This window comes from Amblyomma mixtum, chromosome 6 (assembly GCF_055824585.1).
Source record: "Amblyomma mixtum isolate Tamu chromosome 6, ASM5582458v1, whole genome shotgun sequence".
Lineage (NCBI taxonomy): Eukaryota > Metazoa > Arthropoda > Arachnida > Ixodida > Ixodidae > Amblyomma > Amblyomma mixtum.
In genome coordinates, this window is record NC_143017.1 from 109,320,861 (window position 1) to 109,343,805 (window position 22,945).

The 22,945-nt window shown below is 45.2% G+C and overlaps 1 protein-coding gene across 1 annotated transcript; it reads left to right on the plus strand.

The window, feature by feature from the left end:
• The first annotated feature begins 1,300 nt into the window (after positions 1-1,300).
• Positions 1,301-18,781, plus strand: trsn (translin). The gene is made up of 6 exons (XM_089548742.1): positions 1,301-1,485; positions 2,543-2,636; positions 8,367-8,463; positions 9,868-9,983; positions 14,586-14,665; positions 18,384-18,781. The coding sequence occupies exons 1-6, from the start codon at positions 1,414-1,416 to the stop codon at positions 18,621-18,623; spliced, it is 699 nt and encodes a 232-aa protein (XP_089404868.1). The 5' UTR covers positions 1,301-1,413; the 3' UTR covers positions 18,624-18,781.
• Positions 18,782-22,945: the final 4,164 nt, after the last annotated feature.

Here is a 22,945-nt window from a genome sequence, read left to right on the forward strand (position 1 = left end):
TCTCTGCCGTCTTCGTCATTTTTTGCTCTTGTTAATCATGGACCGGACTTATTTTGATTAATCGCTCAACTGCTTTCACATTTTTTTTTTCCATATTGTTGTAGTTGCTCCTGGCTTCTTATCTCGCAGGTTCCTTGCCTGCTTTAAAATGAGCGCGGCCGAGAGCAGCAGGAATTCAGTTCGACGACCGCCGAAAACTTTGTTGTGAAACCGTTCTTTGTGGGCGCAGGTCTGCCCAATAAACAGGTTATTTTAGAAGCCCTTTACTCTCTCTCTTACTGCCGTCACTACTAGTGACAATATATTAGACGCACTATCGCCAAATGCGGACTGCGGAGCGCGTGACAAAAGGCCCAGTTTACACATGCCTGTCTCCGTCAGAGATAGACGCGCTCACGCGGTTTGCGATAGTTTTGCGTCTATTTTCTTTGGCGTTCGTTTCTTCGTTTTGCCACCGGAGCGCCACATTTATACTACAGTGACCTAAAGCAGGGGTTCTCAAACTGGGTTCCGCGGAACACAGGGGTTCCGCGGGCTGTCTTCTTGTGTTCCGCGAGAACCCTCACCGGCCCTGACCCGACAGCTGATATGAGACTGGCTCTGAGTGCTACTGAGCCACGCTTTGACTTGCTCTTAAAAGGGAAGCAGTACCACTCATCACATTAGTATTTGTGTTAACCTGTGCAATAAACATTGAACTTTTCAAACTCTCTGTTTGTAAAAATGCACTCGACAACATTGCTGGTAAGTGAAAGCGGGGGGGGGGGGGGGGGGGGGGGTCCTTGTAACTTATTGAAGGCTTTTGGGGTTCCTCCAACCAAAAAAGTTTGAGAACCCCTGACCTAGAGTATTCTACTTCACTGTATTTATACCTTCTACTGATCGTAACTTGCGCAGCGTGGCTTCGCTGGCGGCAGCGGCTCTCAGTGACCTGCAGCGCTTGGTTGTATCATCGCCCTGTTATTAGCGTCTGACTGCGATGCGAACAGTGAAAAAGACAGATCGGGTTGCGGTCAGCATGGCGGTCAGTGTCCAACGTAACCGTCGCAGAATCGCTTGTTTCGGGCCGTGGGCAGAACTTTATCACCGTACCGCCACCAAAAATGTGGCGCTCCAGTGACAAAGCGAGAAAACGACTGCCGAAGAAAACAGAAGCAAAACAATCGCAAATCGGAAGAGGGCGCCTGTAAGTAAGAAAAATAAAATAATAAGTAACAACTTCATCTGGTTATCTGGTTCATCGTTGACGGAGCAAATCGACGGTAGCATCTGGCAACCTCGAGCGAGCAGCGCCGTTAGCGTCGTGTTTCGCATGCTGCTCTGTTTGCATCTTTGCATTTCGTCTGCCGGTAGAAAGCTTGCCTGTGCTTTACTCGCATATTCTCGTAGATAATCTCAGCACATTAGTCCAAAATGTCTCAGTCCGTGAGCGACGTGTTTCTTTCGTTCCAGGAGTACTTGGATAATGAGCAAGACGTCCGTGAGGCAAGTTGAGCTTCGACAACCGGTCTTGTCAAAACGCTTTCATTAATTGCGCTCATACAAAACTGCAGCCTGCACGTGCTTTTTGTTTACGGGAAATTCAAAAGCCATTATTTGTTTTTGGTTCTGGATGCAGGAATATCGGAGGCTGGAAGTGTCATTCTTTGGCACACAGTTTTTTATTGAGACGTGCCGCTCTGGCGTTCGAACACACGTGCCACCACTCAAACGAACGCTGAAGGACCCGCGGCCGCCAAAACTTCGTACAAACGCTTGTGCCAGCACCGAGTTTGCGAGCTGTCAGTTCTAGCGGTTGGGTATCGTTCTGGTGGACGCCAAGAGGCCGGTTTCTTGGTTTCTTGCTATCATTTAGCTGCGTTCCCCTGCATTCTAGTTCAGCCTAATAAAAGAATAAAATTTCATCGTGCTGTAAGTTGATATAGATAGGGCTGGTACTATTAAAGTACGTTTACAGCTATCCAAAAAGAAAAAGGTGCTAGCTGAGCCCAGAAAAATGTAGCGTGCTCTGGTTACTGAGAGATTAAAGTAACTTGAAGCATGTCAAAAATCTTGATGGTGCTCTGCATCAAGCGGAGAGGTGTTTCTTTATCGGATTCTTTTCACCAGAACGCCGGCTGCGTCACTCACGTGTACTAGGAAGTCCATCAGTGTATAAGCATTGACATGTTGTAAATGGTGGTAAAAGCAGAACAAAATAGTTTCCCTTGCTGCATTTATCACCAAATTTATCTAAGTTAGGTTCAACTTTTGTACAGTCGCCCCCACACCTGTCTAGAATGCTCGAACGGCGCACCGAGGAGCACACTTGTGTCATTTATGAGTGGCCTAGGACCCCAAACGTGGCGTTATTGTGCATTCAAGTTCCCATGGATTTTGTTTACTCCTCATGTCTTTAAAAGCTCTATCAGGCCCACCAGGCAGCGGCAGTTTTCATAAGTGCACAACAGGGCATGCTGCTCAGGCACTCTAGACTAGTGTGTGGACGACTGTGCACCTCTGTATGCTTATGTCTTTATGGAGCTGTGTGTTACATGTGCAGGAGATCCGCCTGGCTGTGCGTGATCTGGAACAGACAGCTCGTGGCATCCTCACCCTGCTGCAAGCCATCCACCAGCAGACAGGCATTACCACCAGTGAGTTCATCGCGATAGACACACCAAACATGAATACATAGAGAGGATGAGGTGAATGGACCCTGCTTTCATACATGCAAGGTATTTTTGGCCTGGAGGAATGAGTCTGACAAAAAATCCAGAGGGCGCTTAAGACTGCTTACGTGAAAGCAAAAGCATTTGTATGTCATTGTCAGCGTTTGACCTCGACGCAGGTTACACGCTGAGAAATGTAACAAAGATGTGCCTCTGAGCGCTGATTCCACAAACGCTGAATCCACAATGGTCAGAGTGGAACGCTCGGACACTCGGTTCGAATACCTGTCGCAAGCCTGCAATCCTTATGGCTTATGCCATAAGGAACGAGAGATAGTATTGCACCACCCACAATGGTGTACAGTGAACAGTTGCTTCACTAATGTAATGCGAAAATTGGTTTTTTAGGAAAGGAAATTGCACAGTAACTGTCTCACATTTCAACGGACACCTCAACCACGCCTTATGGGGAGAGATAAAAAGTCTGGGAAGGCATACAACTGAAGGTGCATATGTTGTCAGTTCAAATCCCGGTTGCAAGCTATCCTCCAACTTGACTAGTACTTGTTAGCTATGTGCAGAGACCATTGTACGACACCATGCAGTACGACAAACAGTTGCACCTAATTTTGGTACGAAGGCCCAGAGAGAACCACACAAGGTTGCAGAGGAGACGGAGTAGCCGTGACATTCTCTTCTCTCTCTGCCTGTCGCGTGCACTCGCACCATGCTTCATCTTCTGGCGCAGTGCTCTGCATCAGCATATACCGTAACAATATAGACGAAACGACATGTATATGACTGCCTAAAGTGGCGGTGTACGGCTTGCTGTGCGCATCCTGGGGCCGCTTGATGACGTCACCCTATTTTTCTTGTCATCGCTGGGATTTTCTGTACCAGCTGCGAGTGCACTCACAATAACAAAAAAAAATTCTCTCTAAAGGTGGAAGTTGTTGCCTTGTTCAACAGCATGCCTATATGCAGAAAAAAAGCAGTCAAAATCATGTGGTTTAATTTCAGCTTATTGGGTATACTGTATCTTTACCTGCTGCATTGACACACCAGCTGTTGTGTCTTGCCGCTGAGTTTGATTGCCACTGATATGCGGAATTTTGGTGCACAGTAAAAAATTATTAATGGCAAAATTTACGGCAATCCACTATGTCATGCCTCATAGCCCAGGTAAAATTTCAGCATGTAAAAATGCATTAACTCATATCTTTGCCATCTTTTCATGAAGCAGTGAAAAGGCATTTCATCTTTGAAGTTTGTTACAAGTTGAGTGCAGCATCTGCCAGACACTTCAAGTGAATTATGGGGTGCGACTTGATAGATGTGCAGCCCCTAAAATAGACTTGTTACATTGAAAGTGTCATCCTGAGTACTTGAATGGTATTAAAAAGTCATGATGGACAACAGATGGGCAGTCCCAGCTGCCACGGTGGCTTAGTGGTTATGGTGCTCGACTGTGGGCCTGAAAGATGCAGGTTTGATCCTGGCTGCGGCGGTAGCATTTCGATGGAGGCGAAATTCTAGAGGCCCGTGTACTGCGCGATGTCTGTGCACGTTAAAAAACTCCCGGTGGTTGAAATTATCCAGAGCTTCCACTGCGGCATCCCTCATAACCTGAGTCACCTTAGGACATCAGACCTCATAAACCAACCTATCCTAAATTCCATGTGCGTTCCCCACAATAGGCACCTTACATTGAAAGTCTTATCCTGAATACTTGAATGGTACTCATAAGTGGCCTACTGCAGTGGCTCAGTGATTTTGGCACTTGGCTGGTGATCTCCACCCAGGATGTAATGCTTCAGCTTAAGGATGAGGTACTAAATTACGAATTTCTGTATCTGACCAAAGCAATATTGGCACTTGACCTGACTACAGCTTTTAACAATTTGCGACACGCTGCTATTCAGCAAACCCTCAGTCAGCTCAACATGGGTTTCCACACTCATCAATATATGATTGCCTTTTAACCAACAGAACCATGGCAATACACCTCGGACCGGTTGCATCCCAGACTTTCACTTTCGGTAGTAGATGCACCCTGCAAGGGGCTGTCCTATCTCTTTTCCTCTTTCATATCGCTTTCATCCCCCCTCGCGCAAAAATTATCCACCATACTAGCCCTAGACCATGGGCAATTGTTGCATAATCAAATACACCCTCCAAAGAGCAGCAAAACCGATCCAAGAATATGTGCAGAGCATCAGCCTCAGCTGCCGAGCTCCTCTATCGGAAATTTTTCTCATTCTCCCCAAAGACCCTTCCCTACTGACAATGTCCACATACATACCTCAGTGAGGAGCTCATCCTAGAGGTAAGCAACATAAGAATTCTAGACCTCAGCATTTCCGATACCAGCTCCAATACCATCGCTATCAGTGCCATGCGGAGGTCTGCAAAATACCTGCGCTCTCATAAAAAGGATTTCTGATTGCCACAGGGGCATGCATGAAGCAGACACGTGCCACCTAGTTTAAGCATTCTACCTGTATAGGATCACTTACTTCCTCCCCTACCTGCACCTCTCACCTGTCAAGAGTGGCCGGGTAGATCGCCTGCTCCGAAGACCATATAAAACTGCCCTGCACCTTCCTAACAATGCTGCTATGAGCAGTCTTCTCCAGCTCGGGGTGCACAAAGCGATTGATGAATTCGTCAAAGCGCACCCCATTAGCCAGTATAACAGTCTTTCTTAGCCTGAACTACCGCAGCAGTGGCCTAGCGCAGGGGTTCTCAAACTTTTTTGCTTGGAGGAACCCCAAAAACCTTCAATAAGTTCCAGGGAACCCCCCCCCCCACCCTGCTTTCACTTACCAGCAATGTTGTCGAGTGCATTTTTGCAAAGAGAGAGTTGCAAAAGTTAAATGTTTATTGCACCGATTAATACAAATACTAATATGATGGGTGGTACTGCTTCCCTTTTGAGAGCAAGTCAAAGCGTGGCTCAGCAGCACTCAGAGCCAGTCTCATATCAGCTGCCGGGTCAGGGCCAGTGAGGGTTCTCGCGGAACACAAAAAGACAGCCCGCGGAACCCCTGTGTTCCGCGGAACCCAGTTTGAGAACCCCTGGCCTAGCGGTTTGAGCATCCGCCTTGCATGCCGGAGGTGCAGGGTTCAATCCCCAGTGCCGCCAGGTACCCACCGGTCATGCAGTGGATACAAGCTTTCTACTGGTCTGGTGCTCAGCTTCCTTAGGGTGAAATGCTTGGGAAATGATTCTTTCACTCCACCCTTAGAAGACAAAAACACCTTGTGCCTAGGCGCTGTTTGGCCATAGTTCCCCGTGGGCCATTAAAATTTATCATGATCATCACGATTAGTCATCACAGTTGTTCTTCAGTGCAGTTTAAGGCTCATTCGAAGCTGCATTTCATTGGAGGCAAAAACAAAAACACCCGTATGCTTTGCCTTGCCAGCGCACATTAAATAGCCCCGGGTGATCTTATTTAATCTGGATGTTAAAACCCACAATCCATCTCTACTCATAAATGCTATAGGAAATGGCAAAAAAGAGGCTTGTGGTACTTCTATCTAAAGTAAGTAGTGTTGTCTTGTTCAGGTGCAGTTTTCTGGCCTTTATTTTTCTGTGGCCTGAACTATCTGCGTATGCCTTGTAGAGACATCAGCCCATGGAAAGACTCCCATTGAATTTGCTTGAAACATTTTCCAAACATTCGGTCCCCCCCCCCCCCCCCCTTTTTTTTTCTGGCTCTAGGAAATAAGTCATTCTTGATTTATGAAAATAGTTCCAAGGCTGTTAATCAAACATACAATTGTTAACTGAGGCATAAAGGTTGAGACACTAAACACTGGGAAACTCTCGCACCTATATGCTATGTGTTGAGAGGCAGACTTAGACGGGAGAAGCCAACTGCCCCTCTTTCATGGAGTGAGTTTCTCTCTGTGAGGAAACTCGAAAGCATCGTTATTTTATTGTACCAAAGTCATTCAGCCACTTTTCATCCTGCTGAAGTCAACACTGATCAAACTCAACTTACTGTGAACACAAACTGTTTCCAAACGTACTTGTCTGTCATCCTGTTCAGCTCAAGCGTGCTTCACTAATCGCATTTGAGTTCGGCAAGCACAGTCAGAGGATGCCATCAGCTCCCTTGAACTCTCTAAGCAAGTGGATCAATCATTAAAGGGACACTGAGGAGAAATTGAAGTTGGCTTGTATCGACAGAATACCAGCTCCTGATTACAAAAACTCCACTCACACTGACAACAAAGCTCTTGTAACATAGAAAAGAGCAAGAACCAAAATACAGGTATCGCCGCCACAGGCCGAACTCGCAAGTACAAGCGTGGTGACGTCATAGGACAAAAACAGTGTTGCTAAAACCAATGGTTCTAGCAACACTAGGACACCAGAAGTCACGAATCACTGAGGCGCAATCAATGCATGCGCAAATCTCCTTGACATCGCGAGATGGCGCCACATACACGGCAGCTACGCGCGCGCCTGCAGCATTGGGACCAATCAGTGCCTGCTGACCGGCGGACCGGCGGTAGGCGGGCACCCGGTATTCGGCTAACTACAGGCTAACGGTAACAAGGTACACGGTATGCTAAAGGTGTCTATTTGCGAGAACTTCTTTGACCACTTCGAGAGCGGGATCCATTGTAACGCTGGCAAAACTCCGGTGCAAACGTAAACGAAGCGACGGTAGCGACGGCCGCAATAGCCGATAGATGCCTTCAACATGCGGCCGGCAGTAGCTTTCTTATCGGCTGCTGCCAGGCCGCACTGCTGGCCGCCAGAAATCACGGAGTCTGCGTTACGTCATGTGTACGTCATGTTTCACGTCACTTAGTCCTGTGTCGTCATAGGAGAATTCCAAGTTTGAATCAGAGCGGCGGGAAAAACTTTTTCAACTTCGAATCCAAATTTCTTAGAAATAAATGCATCTTTCGCTGCCGGCCGAGTGGCAACAAAGCCATGAAATGCCGAACTATCAGATTTTGCTTTAAAAAAAATATTAATAGAGCTCTCCTCACTGTCCCTTTAAATAATAAAATAACTGTTTGTTGTTGAAACCTCACAATATAGTTTGGGCATATTGAACACTTTGATGTACAGATGCAGACATAGGTAAACAGAGTACGTTATTCTGCTGTAAGTGCGATCATGCATTCCCTATCGGACATGAAGAAACATTTGCCCATGAGAAAGCGCATCGGGTCCTCTACCTGCCTGCACATAGCACAGCTCCCATTTTTAATTATACAGCGTGCAAAATATGTTAGAAGGCAACACTGTTCTCCGTTTACTTTTGGCCACACCTATACTTGCATGCGCTGCAAACTTTGGCTGCTCAGTACTCAAACATGGGGATTTGCTAAAACATTCCTCTTCTACCACACTGAATTTGAGTGTTTCCCTCACAAGATATCCACAAGCAAAGTCATCAGAATTTGTAGGTTGCGGCGTGCTGCTTCAGACACATTTTGCCATTCCTCTTTGAATGCAGACTATCCATATCAGAAAAATGGAGTCTGACTGTGTAGCAACAGGTTATATTGATGGCATTTGAAAGATTTGATGTAGATCAAGCTCAACACAAGTAGAAAATGTGCGTGTGACTAAGGTGTTAGTTTCTGTTTCTTAGACAGACTTTTTTCCCTTTTTTTTTGTTTTGGTTGTGAAAACAGTTTCTGATGTATGTGCTGACTATTTGGTCAACACTTGACTGTCCGTAGTCCCTGAGGTGTGTGAGAAGAGCAAGGCACAGTTCGCCACCATCAGAGACCAGTACCAGGTGCTGAAGTCCAAAATTCCTGAGGGGCAGTACTACAGGTGTGTCATGCACTTTTGATTCAGCCTCAGTTGCATATTTATCATGCCTGCATGCGAGTGAGTCTGGAAGCTGAAGCACTGATGACGCTGCCAATCTGTTTTTGAGCGAAATGCCTTCACCTCCATGAAGGCAGCAACAAGCTTTTCAGTGACGAAAATTTGTAGGCACGAACTGTACAAGCACAGAAAAAAAAAGAGTTTCGGAACACGGTGTGTGTGTCCGGTGTCTTGTGACGGGGAAAACTTTAAGACTGGCTTTTTTGTCCACTGACGTCATCGAGGTAGGGGGCTCGTGATGAGGTGCGTCGCCCTAATCGGTTGCGAGCTACTGCGAGCAGAGAATTTTAAAGGAACACTGAGGAGAAATTGAAGTTGGCTTGTATCGGCAGAATACCAGCTCCTGATTACAGAAACGCCACTCATACTGTCAACAACGCTATTGTAACGTAGAAAAGAGCAAGAACCAAAATACAGGTATCGCCGCCACAGGCCAAACTCGCAAGTACAAGCGTGATGACGTCATAGGACAAAGCAGTGTTGCTAGAACCACTGGTTCTAGCAACTCTAGGACCCGAGAAGCCGTAAATCACTGAGGCGCAGCCAATGCATGCGCAAATCTCCTTGACGTCGCCAGATGGCGCCACGTGCCCGGCAGCTACGCGCGCGCCTGAAGCATCGGGACCAATCAGCGCCTGCTCACCGGCCCATAGGCGGGCTTTCGGTATTCCGCTAGCGGTAACAAGGTACACGGTATGCTAAAGGTGTCTATTTGCGAGAACTTCGTTGACGACTTCGAGAACAAGATCCATCGTAACTCTGGCACAACGCCAGTGCAAACGTAAGCGAAGCGACTGTAACGACGGCCGCAATAGCCGATAGATGCCTTCAACGTGCGGCCGGCGGTAGCTTTCGTTTCGGCTGCTGCTAGGCCGCACTACCAGCTGCCAGAAATCACGGAGTCTGCGTTACGTCATGTTCACATCATGTTTCACGTCACTTAGTCCTGTGTCGTCATAGGAGAATCCCAAGTTTGAATCAGAGCGGCGGGAAAAACTTTTTCAACTTCGAATCCAAATTTCTTAGAAATAAATGCATCTTTCGCTGCCGGCCAAGTGGCAACAAAGCCATGACATGCTGAACTATCGGATTTTGCTATAAAAAAAATATTAATAGTGTTCTCCTCACTGTCCCTTTAAAAAGTATTTCTAAATTATAGGGTGCATAGAGAGCTTTAATTTGACTTGGATACCCACAAAGACCACCTCTGCAGATCTACAGAATTCACCCATCTGAATCTTTTCAGGGTTCCTTTGACATTTGAACCTGCCATGCCACGCATGCATGCCTCATGGTGCATTTCTGTTGCCGTAGCAATTTACCAGCGTTGTTTGTCTGTGGGTGCAGGTTCCATGACCACTGGCGGTTTGTGACCCAGAGGCTATGTTTCCTGGTGGCCCTCACCGTCTACCTTGAGGAAGAGCGTCTTGTGCAGCGCGATCAGGTGGCTGATATGCTGGGCTGTGAGTTAATACTTGCCATCAGTCACACCTGCCATAGCGTTGCCTAAACCACATCTGTTGCTTGATCGGGCACACTCAAAGCAACCACAGAAAAAACTGTTACTGTGTTGGTCAAAGCAGTGCAGTTTGCTCTTACTGTACATTGTTTTCGCAACTGCCAGAGATGCATTTTCCATTTTGTGGTGCGAACAATATGGAAGAATGGGATGAAATGTTGATAAGGTGGTGGTGGGCATGTACTCGTTTGTAGTAAACCCTCGCTAATGCAAACTCGCATATCTCTAAATGTCGGCTATTTCTCTTATCCCAAAAAGTTTTGGTGATATAGGAAGATTTTGAAATCTGCATATGAGAACTTAAAAAAGGGGTCTTCAACCAGCACTTTGCATGGCCCTCAGGTCACTCCACAAAACAACGAGCGAGTGTCTGCTGGCGCCCCACAGTGCTTACTGCTCACCGGCACTCTCTGCCGCATTGTAGTCTGTACAATTCTGATGGTGATAGCCGAAGCCACCGTGCACCGCTTTCTCTGCCATCTTGAAGCAAGGACAAGGACTGTTCCTTGGGCAGGGATGGCCAGGCTTGATTGAATGGGCAGGCATACGGAGGGTATGCCTCCACTCAAATCCCCCCTTCTTTCCCCAGGGTAGTGGCATCATCAGAGAGAGAGAAAATCATTTGTTTCCTTTGCCTATCACACCAGAGTGAGTTAGCGAGTCATGCCATGTGGAGGATTGGGGATGAGGAAGTATGGGGATTGCAGGGTGATGGGGCAACTCAACGCAACATGCTAAGTTTCCATTATGGTGGGGGCAGTTTAGACAGGAAAGGTAGGAGTGCACTCAGAGGAGGAATGTCCTTCTGGAGTTTAGAGCTGCACTTTTCAGGAGGTATGGCTAATGGAGTGATTCAGGTGGGTGGAAGGAGCCATCAGGAGGGATTCACGCACGTGAGTGTAGTGCTGCATGATTCACTTCTTAACCCTTTGAAGGTTTTTGCCGTATATGTACAGCGGCAGTTTTTTGTCCCGCAAGGTCTTTGCCGTACGGGTACGGTTTCAATCTTCCGTTTGAAATTTTGCGCCAAAAGAGCAATGCGTGCTCACTGGGGGGTGCTGCCACCTCTTAGGACTTACAAGAAGTGTTTGAATTTTGTGCTGCCTTCTTACGGAGATAAGCAGAACTTATGTCTAGCTTTAGTGCGGCGGCACAGACTGCGGCAACACCCCTTTTGTAGTTTTGGTTTTGCCGCGTGATCGCAACGGAGTCGCGCGAAATTTGAGTTTTCTTTTTGTCAGCACTATCTTGCAGGGGCTGCCGAAGTTGATTTCTATCTTTATTGGCGCTGCTCTTAGCTTGCTTATCACCGTTGCTATTCTATTCTATTGAACATTTTCCAGTTGTGAGTGATGCTGTCACCAAAGTACTGTTCCTATTTTTTTGTACTATTTATTCTCGATTATATACATTTTGTAGATTCAAGATCCGCAATAAAGTAATTTGACCACCTGGGAAAGTTTTCTTCAAAATAATTCGACCCTCAAAGGGTTAACAGTAGATCTTCATCACTGGCTGGCGAACTTGAACAGAGGATCACCCCCGTGCCTGGTGTAGAGTATTGCAGGCAAGCTGGTGTGCCTATTCATTGCCTCTAATTCCAGCATGGCTAGATGTCCGTTTGACTGTGACAGGTCTAGGAGAGATGCGGGAATTGGAGAGCACAGAGTGCGGCCATTGAGGCTGTGTATATGGCATAAAAGTGTGTGGAGGGAGCCTGGGTGAAGGAAATAGTTCGGATGTTGCCACTTCGGGACAAGGTGATGTTTACATATGCAGCGGTGTGGGAGAAAGGCGGAGCGATGTGACATGAGGCATGGGTGTGTTCTATTTCATGGTATTGGGCAGAATTGGGCAGAACGAAGGTTCTATGGGCGAAGAGTGTTACGCATGTGGTGAAGGAGGTCGATTGGAAGAATGCTGCAGGCGCCATCAGCCCTGGTGGGTGTCAATGAGCTGCACTGTTTGGCAGCCCATGTGGTGTTGGATGAGGTCCGAAAATGGAAGGAAGAGACTCGGGGCATGAAGGTTTTGAGTGAAGGTATGCGCTGGCTGGTAGAAGAGAAGCCTTGCAGAGGGTAGAGTTTGCTGAGGAAAGTTCACTGTAATAGGCCAGGGTAGAGAACGTCGTGTGAGCTGTGGAGATAGGGATATCTACTGCTACTGTCACGTTATAAGAGCAATCGCTCACTCTGACAGCCATGGCTGCGCACTGCCATGCCACTGCACAGCACTCCTTTCATTGTAATTTATAACTCAATGTTCAGTTTGTGTTGTGGAGTTTGCATTGGAAAATAAAGCTCTGCAGATGTCTTAACAGTGCACATTCAGTACAGTGAACATTTCAGCACTTAGCATGTTGAAATTGTGTTTGTTTAAAAAATTTTCACTGCCTTTGTTTTAAGGGGATGACACTGGTCCTTGATATCAAAAGATCACCCAAAAATTGATTTTTCTATAAATCGCGCTTTTGAAATATATGGCTGGGACCGGAAAAAAATGGTACCCTTGGGGGTTACCCAAGTGTATCATTTTTTTCCTGTATGAGTCAGTATATTGGCCATTATATTGAATTTGGATCATGGGCTGAATGTGCACAGAAGCAGATTAGGAGGCATGCAATTTTGGACATGTGGCTGTTTTCATGTGTTGATTTTTCTGCATTTTGGCCCAGGCAGAGATGTAATCTTTTTTTTACTAGACGGGGATGAAGGTATGATGTTTGCTATGTTCAGAGGACAATTTTTCATTCAGGCTTCAAAAGGTTATGATTGTGCAAAGTTTATGGATGCTTGATACAAAACTTTGAATGTGAATATTTAAAGTGCTCTAGATTACTCATTAGGATAAGATGGACACTGTACTCTTTACTCATAATGCCACATGGCCGTGCATTAGCATTGATTGAGCCGTTCTTTTTATACCGAGATATACTATTGAATTGCTAATAACAAATATTATCTCGGGAACCAATGATTTATAGAGAAAGCAATTGCATATTTGAAATCAGCATAAAAACTAAGCAAGGTTTATAGTTTCATTAGGATTAGCCTAAAAATAGGAAAAGTAGATTTTAAGACCAGTTTCTTGAGGCTTACCATATGCATTCGCTGTTTTTCATGAGACCACGGAAGAAAAAACTTACTAGCCAGGGAGCACACATGAAAAAATGCACATCGTTGTCTACCTTTCTTTTTTTTTTTACTTTTATGAGGGGCAGCATGCTTCTCTGGAATTTTCAAGGCTTTCTGGCTTTCCGCCTGCCTGAGCAGTTGTTAGTGAAAATGAGGCGGCAGCAAAGAGGGAGGGTGGGCAGAGCAAGCGGCGTTCATGCATGCATGTTCACTACTGCACAGTTTTTGCTGCAGGCGATAAGGCTAATGCAGATGACAGTGGCACCAACCAGTGTAACTCTAGTGTTGCCCAAGCGGCGTCAGCCGCGGCATTGTTTGTTTTCGAGCGTTCGGTTGTTCATGTTTACTCCATAGCATCAATGGAACTGCTCCAATAGCCGCAACAAGACTCAAGCCACCCGTGAGCATGCTTGGCATGTGTGCAACGCGCCGGAAGTCACTGAACACAGTGGCGGCCAAGCATTGATAGAGTCTAGAGTCCTCGCTTCAGCTTGTCTGCCATCGTCATTCCGCGTGCGCTGACCGTGGCTGTCAAAATGCCGGCATGGGGTAAAGCACAGTGATGAAGTGGCATGCGCAACGTAGCATGCAGGAACTCTGCCACAGTTGTGACGTAACAGCAGAATCTGTATTGCATGGGTTTCTATGGGAGCTACTGCAGGACTGGTTCACAGAAACATAGCAGCCGAGAAAACACAACACCTGGGAACTTGACAGCGGGACTCTACTTTCTCCCAAGTCCCAGCTAAACTGCCTTGCGCATGTCTCATGTTTTTCCGTAACGAGGTGTTCTGTACTGGCCAAAAGCCTTTAGTGACGGTCCTTTGGTGTTGCTTGAGTCGTAAAAGGTGTACTGCCCGCCTCCTAGTGGCTCTTGTGACAATGCCATGTGATGTTGTTTGCTAGTCATGTCGATTGTGTTACTTCCTGCCCCTTGATAAAATGATAAAATGATAAAATTTAAATTGCCTACACTTCTGAATCACATGATAAAGGATGCTAACATTGACATATCAGATATAACACCAAAAGAACTGCGTTTATTGTTTGTATAATGTTGTGATATGATTTTCTAGTTCTTCTTACCTGTTTTATACTAACTTTTTCAACGATGTTGCCATATCCGACTGTGTTCTCTTGCCGCACGCTTCTGTCCTACCCCGTGTGTTGGGGGGTCAGGGCTTTTCAAGCTGTTCACACAGTTTTTCTCCTGTCCTCCTCGCAGCATCTTTTTGTTGTGGAATAAATTTCAATTCAATTCAATTCAATTGATGGGACTTCAACACCTCCTGCGTCAACAGGAGCAGGGCATTCAGTGCAAAGAGGGTCAAGTAGTGGTACTACGTTGTGCAGTTCTTATTGTGGAAACGTTGCCACCAGGTACTCTTTTTTTTTTTTTTTCAACTGTGCAGTGTGCGTAGAGCAAGACAAGGGCTTCCACCTGGATCTGGATGACTACCTCAGTGGTCTTCTCATGATGGCCGATGAGCTGGTGAGTCAGCTGAAGGGGTGGAAATCGTGTTTTTCTGAACTCCAGGAAATGCGCTTGGCTCAGGTTTCCTTCGGGGTTTGTCGTGCAGGCCACATGCCGTTCTGCCGGTTCGGGCTTAAATTTTAATATGGGGTAATAAGTCTTAAATTTTTCTGCCATTACCACTATTGTTGAGTCCACAGTGATGGTGTCCTCACCTATATTTCATGGTTATTGGTAGCTGCTGTGTGAGACACATGGTGTATGGACGTAGCATTCTGTGTTGGCTCCATTGGATTACAAGTCATTTTCTTGAAGCAAGCAAAAATGCTGACTGCTTGTCAGTATTTCTTTGGAGTGAGAGTTGTCTGAGACAATTTCTCTGCAGGTTTTCTGCCATACTAGGGAGGGCGTTCTTAGTGTTTAAATGACTTATTTTTCTGCTTAACACAATGAAGGCGTTGAATTCTTGTCATCAAGGAGGCAGAAGCACTTGTTTCATCACACTGACCAGGTTCTGCTGTTTAGCTTGAGGCATGAGACTAAGAAAAATTCATTGCACAACTTGTGAGATTGAAACCTAGCCTTTCTAGGAATCCATCCTTTATTAGTGTGGAGTCTGCGAGAACTAGAGGTGTTCCTCCAGAGGTGTTCCTATGGGTGACCAGCGGTGTTCCCATCGGTAAAATATAACGGATGATTCAATGTGGTTAGTTCAAATGAGAAGTAGGTGCGTTAGCACTTCGGTTTTCACTGGGATTGAGGTTCAAGGCTCTGTTTGGTACATTAAGCAGGCTTCAGGCAGAGATTGGCGAAATCAGTAAGTGGAGGCCTTGGTGCTGGCACACTAAGACTGGAGGGGACACTTGTCTTTCGTTACCATCGGCAAATGACTGTTCTTGATAGGTTTGAGACATAATTTTTTCCTGCAAAATATGTGAGGTGTAAAAGAACGCAGTATACAGTGGCAATAGAACGTGCTTTCCGAAGCCATTTATTTCAGCACCAATACCTGGTGCGAATATTGCAAAAAAAAATCGCCAAACACACAGAAAAGCTGGAAATTAAGAGAAATATTCTATTGGTAAAACAATGTCTTTGAGATAAAAAAATTATAAAAACATTCTGGAATGTACAAAATGTTTAAGATCTGCTGCTAAACTAGCCACTAAAAGTTTGGAATTATAACCCGGAAATTTTTTAAGCTGGAAGTTTTTCTCTCGTGCTACATGAAAAAGCTGTTTTCAGACTGTCCTTGATATGAATTTCTCACTCCGAGCAAAAATATTTTAAAAGTAGAATGTAATGCATCCAAATATAGCTTGATAAATGTACTTCTGGACATTATCAGTTTGAGCTAAGAACGTTTTCAAAAAAGCCGAAACAAAATTGCAGGAACATAAAAGGTGTATCTCCCACACCATTTGAGATGGTGTACTCACATGAAAGCAAAGGGGTAATACAGTGAAACCTCTTTATAGCAAATAAATCAAAAATAGTTTAAAATATAGCCAAAATTCATAATAAAAATTTTAAATGATATAAAATGAAGCTTCAATTATGGTGCGAACGCTTGCCACACCACCACTGGTCGCTCGTGTAGTAAGGCAAAGCCTGCCGCCTGCCTTTCAAGCGGGCACAGCTTGGCACTTGGAGGTTCATTAGAACCATAGTATGGCAAACCGCATTCAGTGTATTAAGTCAGACGTGCATGTTTTTGTTGGAAAATTTATAGGAACAGTTCGATATAGCCAATAATTCGTATTTTCCATGTCCGTTATAACAACGTCTGATGGTAAATTGCTTGAAAATTCTCTAGAATGCTTTGGTTTTACAAGAAACTATTTCGGGAGATGTTTTAAGATGATTTAGGACCAGTCGGAAAACATTCACAGGTTTTACGAACAGCTCTGTGCTATTACGCAGCATCAATCCGAGGTCGGTGCCCTGATTTATACTGTGCCTGATTCCTTTTTTGGGGCAGATGGAACTTAATCTTGCCCACATGATGCCAGGACATTACAGAAACCAGACGTACAATTCATGACATCAGTGAGATGCATAAATTGGCTCCAGGAACGCACAAGCAGTCAAGAAGCAGGAAACAAACCCTACTGCCGGACAGGTGGCATGTTTCGTGCTGAGGTTGCACACTTTCTTTGTCTGAATCAAAACTTGATGATGCAATTTCATCATCAGAGGCACTGCTACTTGATGCATAGAAAAAGTCTGCTGCAGATGCAGCAGAATTGCACGAAGCGAGATTTTCTCGAGCGTACGCCATTCCTGCGGCTGATGTCGTCCTGCCAGCGCACTGTGCTGAAACGTCAGCCTCAAGGGCATTTCAGAAATTGCCGGCTTGCGGGAAAAATACAAACTGCACAAGGAACATGTGGAGTGTCTAAACAACCCACTGGATGGCGCAACTATTCCACGGTGGCCCCGGTAGCATTGAAATCGCACTTCAAATCCACTTCAAATCCGTGCTAGCGCATTAAAATGCACCTCCCACCTAGGAGCCTCCACTCTCTAGAGGACCTCCTCCCCCCACCACCCATCAGCATACCTCCAGCCTCCAAAAGCCTGCGCCGAAATCATGTTCTAAGATGCCATAAGAGTGCAGTCAGTGTAAAGGAGAGATGTATAGCTAATACTGCAAACGCAGATTTGTCACATCACATTGTATGATTGCCTGTGCATTTTAGAGTAGAGCTGTAAAGGGGTCTCCACAGGCGTTCGTGGCAATAGTGGTGGAGCAATGGTGTAACCAGAGGGTGGCTGACCACTGGTTCTTCTGGCCGAAGAGGGTGTCTGTGTCTGTGTGACACTCTACCCCACCGAGTGAGGCAAACTCAGCTGCGAAACGCACTGCCCAAGCAGAGGCTCAGCGACAACGACATCAGGTTCAGCTGTACTATCAGCGTCAATTGAAACGCGAACAAGCCAATTGAAATGTGAACAGCACAACTCGCAGATATTATACTAGGAAGGCAAAATACATTTATTTATTTATTTATTTATTTATTTATTTATTTATTTATTTATACATACTGCAGTGCAATTATATGCGCTATGGCAGGATTGGGAAAAACACAAAATGCAAGGTAACAAAATGCAGCAAAATGTACAAAGTGAGCACTACAAAAAAGTTAAAATCACAAACGAAATATCAAACAAGAAAGGAACTGTTAACGACAGGGTAAGAATACACAGCTATTATGCGTCTTCATCGGCAGTTACAAAGTTTTGAGATGGACAAGAACGAATGGACCCAGGTAGAGAATTCCAGGCTTCTGTTGAACTTATAAGTTCAACATATAAGATTGATAAGATTGTGTACTTTTGCTTTGGGCGTTAAGTTTGGTTGCTCATGCGTTGCTCTTAAAGGAAGGTCGTTTTTTGTCCAATGAATCAGTTGTTAGTCTACGCTCGTCCTGTCTGCATCTTTTCTGTGTCCTGTCTCCTGCGTAGTTTTGTGTCTTCAGAATACCTTAACAACTAGCCTCTCATCACACACTTCTAGAATTGCTTTCGATGAAAAGATAACACTGACTGTCAACATGCTGTGTCATTCTTCTGTGAAAGAATTTTGGGCAGATAAAAATGGAGCCAGAAACATGCTCAGCAATAAAGGTAATGCGCTGATTTTGTATACTCGTCGAAGCGTTCCCATAAGCACGCGCAGCTTGCAGGACTGACTAAGCTTATGTGTATGTCTTGCTTTGCACACCTTCCACAGAGCCGCTTTGCTGTGAACAGCGTGACTGCTGGAAACTACAGCTGGCCCCTGAAGATCTCTGCATTTGTAACCGAGATGAACTTAGGTTTCCGGCTGCTCAACCTGAAGAATGATAACTTGCGCAAAAAGTTCGATGCACTCAAGTATGACCTGAAGAAGGTTGAAGAAGTGGTCTATGACCTCTCAATCCGGGGACTCAAGCCATCAGGTGACGCCGACGCAGTGCCCAAGAGTGGCTAGTGGATCTCACCTTGTGCAGGCTTGGCTGCTGACTTTCTCGTTCTTTGTCACTCTGCATTCATCATTACTTCATGCTTGTTTTTGCAAAGACAAAGTCATGAAAGGTAAAAAAAAAGTTCATTTTTCTTTGTTCTTTAAATAAAGCTGTGAAAATGGTACATACTAATTGCTTCAAATCTTGATGAAGTCGAGGGTTTGACGGAAACCAGGCTCGTCGGGGGTGTACGTGAAGGTGAAGGCAGAACGCCGACCAAAAAAGTGACGTTTTAAATGACGTTTCGGCTCCGCACAGGAGCCTTGTTCACAAAGGGCCGGAACGTCATTTAAAAAAACTTCATTTTTTTTTTGTTGGTGTTCTGCCTTCATCTTCATGTACACTTCCGACTAGACATGTTTCTGTCAAACCCTTAACTTTGTTAACTTGCACCGGTCGTATGGCCAAACAGCGAGCTCTTTGTGAACAAGGCTCCTGTGCGGGAGCCGAAACGTCATTTAGAACTTCATTTTTTTTGTCAGTGTTCTCCTTTCATCTTCATGCTTCAAATGTTGTAGATTTTTAAGAGGGCTCATATGAGCATTGAGAAGTCTTAATCATAGAGTTTTGATGCGTATTGGCAAAATTTTGTGCTAAAAGTATTCAGGCTTACCCTATAATGCCAGATGTATCGCATGTGATACAGAGTGCAAAAATGTTAATGTTCTTTCCTGGTCACAGAACTACATGAATTGCTAACATGATTGCAAAAACAGTCGATAGATTATCGGTTCCAAAAACCGATAGTCTGACTCAAGTTTCCTACAGGCAGCCCATGTGAACGGGGCCACATAATGTAGCACGTGTTGTACTCTTCATTTTCTGAGTCGGCTGCCTGCTCTTTCTCAGCAGTGCGCTGTGCCATGCCACCCGATAGCTACCGCAGACGTCACTTCGGCAGTGAGGAGAAATCCCGCCATCTTAGAGTATGCTTTCGATTAAGCACATAATAGCAACTTAGCTTGTTTCATGACAGCACTCCGTAAGCTCGTTTGTCTTGTGAAGTCAGTTTCACTTTGAATTTTCTTACTGAACAGAGTTCTGATAGTCTACAGAGTATATTCAAATCATTAAACTTGAAAACGATGTTTAACAATCTTATTTTCCCTCCAACTCTCCCTTGGCATATGTCTTACATGCATAAATTATGGTGTTAATGTAACTACTGTGTTAAGATGAAATCACATTGTGATTACATTAACAGCCTAAATTAGTATGCAACAAATGTTTGTTTTCATGGCGGTGTTTTGGGAAAAGCATTTGATTTTAGTTTAATCCTCAAGGGATCTTTTTTTGTTTTAACTATGCCAAAATTGTCTTTTTTTTTTCAGGTATTCGTAATATGTTGTATCTAGAGAAGGTTATCACTGCCTTTGTATTCTTCACTCAAAGAACAAAGAAGTTGAGAATATTCTTCATCACTCTCACTGCAATCTGCAACACACCTCCATGCTATGGAATCACCGCTCTCGCGTTCCGCCATGCTCTAGTGTACAGTGAAAAATTTCAAAGTTCACGCAAAAAAAAAAGAAGAGCAACCTTTAAATACTCTTGCAGCCATCTGTTGGCAAAACTAAAAAGCTGTGCATGTCAAACTGGACACAGAGTATCAGAAAACATATTACAAGTAGGGGTGTGCGAATATCAAATTTTTCGAATACGAATCGAATACGAATACTTAGTTCCAAATATCGAATCGAATATCAAATAATCAAGGAAAGACGCATTTAACCACTGCAAAACATTTATTTGAGCATCCAAGAACATCACAGTTCAACTATCAATAAGTAAATGAACACAAAAGGTGTGTGTCGCTGCACCGAAAGTATCGAAGTAAGAGTGGAATTTTCACAAAAAATGGCTAGTACTCAACATTGATTGAATTTAGCATGCCATAAGCGCGAAAGCGTGTTGCTGGGTTGAACATTAAAGGTTGTTGTGAAGAAAAACCAGCTGCTCCACATGGTCAGGCAGGAGTCGTTCCCTTCTAGCTGAAACAAATTCTCCAGCCACTGATAATTCCCTCTCACTTCGCACTGAAGTGGCAGGTATTGCGATCTATTTCGTGCACAGCTCTGACTATACCAGATTCGCAGGCATAGCCACAAAGAAGCTCACGAGCACAGCCAGCTACGGCATGGCCCAACATTACGCATGGCTCTGGACGCCGCCATGTTGTTATGTCTATGTCGATTGGACTTGCGCACCGAAATGTACGCCGGTGCTCGCAATAAAATATTCGGCTAAATACGAATATTCGTATGGGATCGAATAATCGAAACAATGCGAATACTTAGATTTCGAATCGAATACGAATAGTAAAAGTCTAGTGTTCGAATTATATTCGAAAATTTCGAATATTCGCACACCCCTAATTACAAGCTGGACTCATCATAAGCCAAAAAAAAAATTGGAGGGGCACTTAAACTTCACCTTATGGGTATGATGCAATAGTGTTAATGGGCTAATGCCCATATGTATATGTAATTTGTCTTTCTCTGCTTTACATTCATAGGTCCATAGGAGTCCTCACACCACTCCTGGTGCAGTGATGCGGTGGTTTAGCTATGCACCACTACCTTACGATGGCATGTGCTGCCGCCGGTGGGGCTTGTGCAATCAATCATTAATTGCACTGTTGCCCACCACGGTGAGCGTTTGCTCACAATCTGGTGGACAAGTTCTTATGGTGCCACAAGTTCACGGGACCTGGGTGGCCTACATGCCACCTAGGTAGCTTCTCCGGAGATTTTTCCTAAATTTTTCGCTCACACTGACAACAGATGCCTATGACGACATCGATGACGACGCTGGCTTTTCTGCAACACAGGCTTCTTTACGCTATCGCGTTACAATGGCCATATATGCTCATGACGAGCCACGTTAATCCATTATGTGATTAAGCTGCGTATATTTATATTCCAAAATATTCGGTTCTATCTGTGAACAGAGATCTCGCATTCGCACACACCAAGGTGCTCGCACTAAAAGAGCTAAGCTGAGTCATCAGTCGAAGGCACTCGCTATTCTGCATGTCTCCTTTCTGGGTGTACACATCAGCCCTTGCCCTTGCAAACAGACTGTCCTTGCCTAGCTTCACAGTGGGAGCCTACACAGTGCGCACCGGCCAGAATTGTGCAAAGTAATAAGCAATTGAGTCGGCGAGAGGCATGCTTTGCAGCGCATGAGTTTGGAAGTTGGTTCGTGGCATGCTACACAGCACGCCCTGTGGTCTGCACCAACAACCACTACCTGAAGGCAGTTTTTGGATTTTCACGTGCCTAGTGTTCTCATTATCCGAATCTCAGTAGGAAAGCCTTTCAAGGCAGCGGTGACAAATACAGCGCATATTAAAGCTTTTTGTGTGGAGTGAAAAACTTTGTCGCAACTATATTTTAAGACATGCGAATTCATTTTGGGAAACGTTTACTGTGTTTGTGCTCACAACTATATTTTAGGACGTGCGAATTCATTTTAGGAAACGTTTTACTGTGTTTGTGCTCTTCAGTTGCTCTGAAATGCTGATATTGCTGCTCTAAAAAATGTAATGTACACTTAAGCTCCGCCTTAGGGTTATGTCATGATAGCGTGAGTGGGTTAATGCCCATATAGGTGGGACTGGTAATTCCCTACTTTGCATTCATAGATCCCTGACAGTCCTCGCACAACTAGTGGTGCAGTCGTGCAGTGGTTAAGCGATGTGCCACTGCCCTGTGTTGTCAAGGGCTGCACTGGTGGGGCTTGTGAGACACAGGTTGCTCTTCCCGAGCAATCTCTCTTGACCTTGTCTAGAGGGCAGTTTGCTCACAATCCAGTGGACAGATTGTGATGACGTTACAAGGCAACGTGACTTAGGCGGGTGCCTAGGTTGCTTACTTGAGAATTTTGCACTCATGCTGCCACCTACGACGACACCGGGCTTTCCACTGAACGGGACATATAACACTATCGCATTGAAATGATTATCTTTCTTCTACACAACTGCTCCAGAACACGTTTTGTAGCGTAAAGCTACACTACGTGGTTCAGTGCCGAGTTTCGCGTGAGTGTGCGCCGCCCGTTATGCGCATGCGCGAGAGCCTCGTGCCGTCACGAGAGGCACAGGTGCGTCTCCTCCTCGCCACAGCCGGTGCGCGCTCCTCGCCGCCGCCTGCGTGCGCTTACGACAGTTGCGCCGCATGTAATAATGCGCTCGGCAGAGAAAAGACAGTCGCGCTCGACATGGAAGCTAAGGAAAGTCGAGCCACTGCAAAACTTCGCAGAAGACTGGAAAATTTAAATTGTTCCG

Bases quoted from the DNA above. Each gene is read 5' to 3' on its own strand.
- trsn (XM_089548742.1), top strand. From the start codon at position 1,414: ATGTCTCAGTCCGTGAGCGACGTGTTTCTTTCGTTCCAGGAGTACTTG. The intron at 1,486-2,542 runs GCAAGTTGAGCT...TTACATGTGCAG, and splicing joins ATGAGCAAGACGTCCGTGAG to GAGATCCGCCTGGCTGTGCG. The intron at 14,666-18,383 runs GTGAGTCAGCTG...CACCTTCCACAG, and splicing joins TCATGATGGCCGATGAGCTG to AGCCGCTTTGCTGTGAACAG.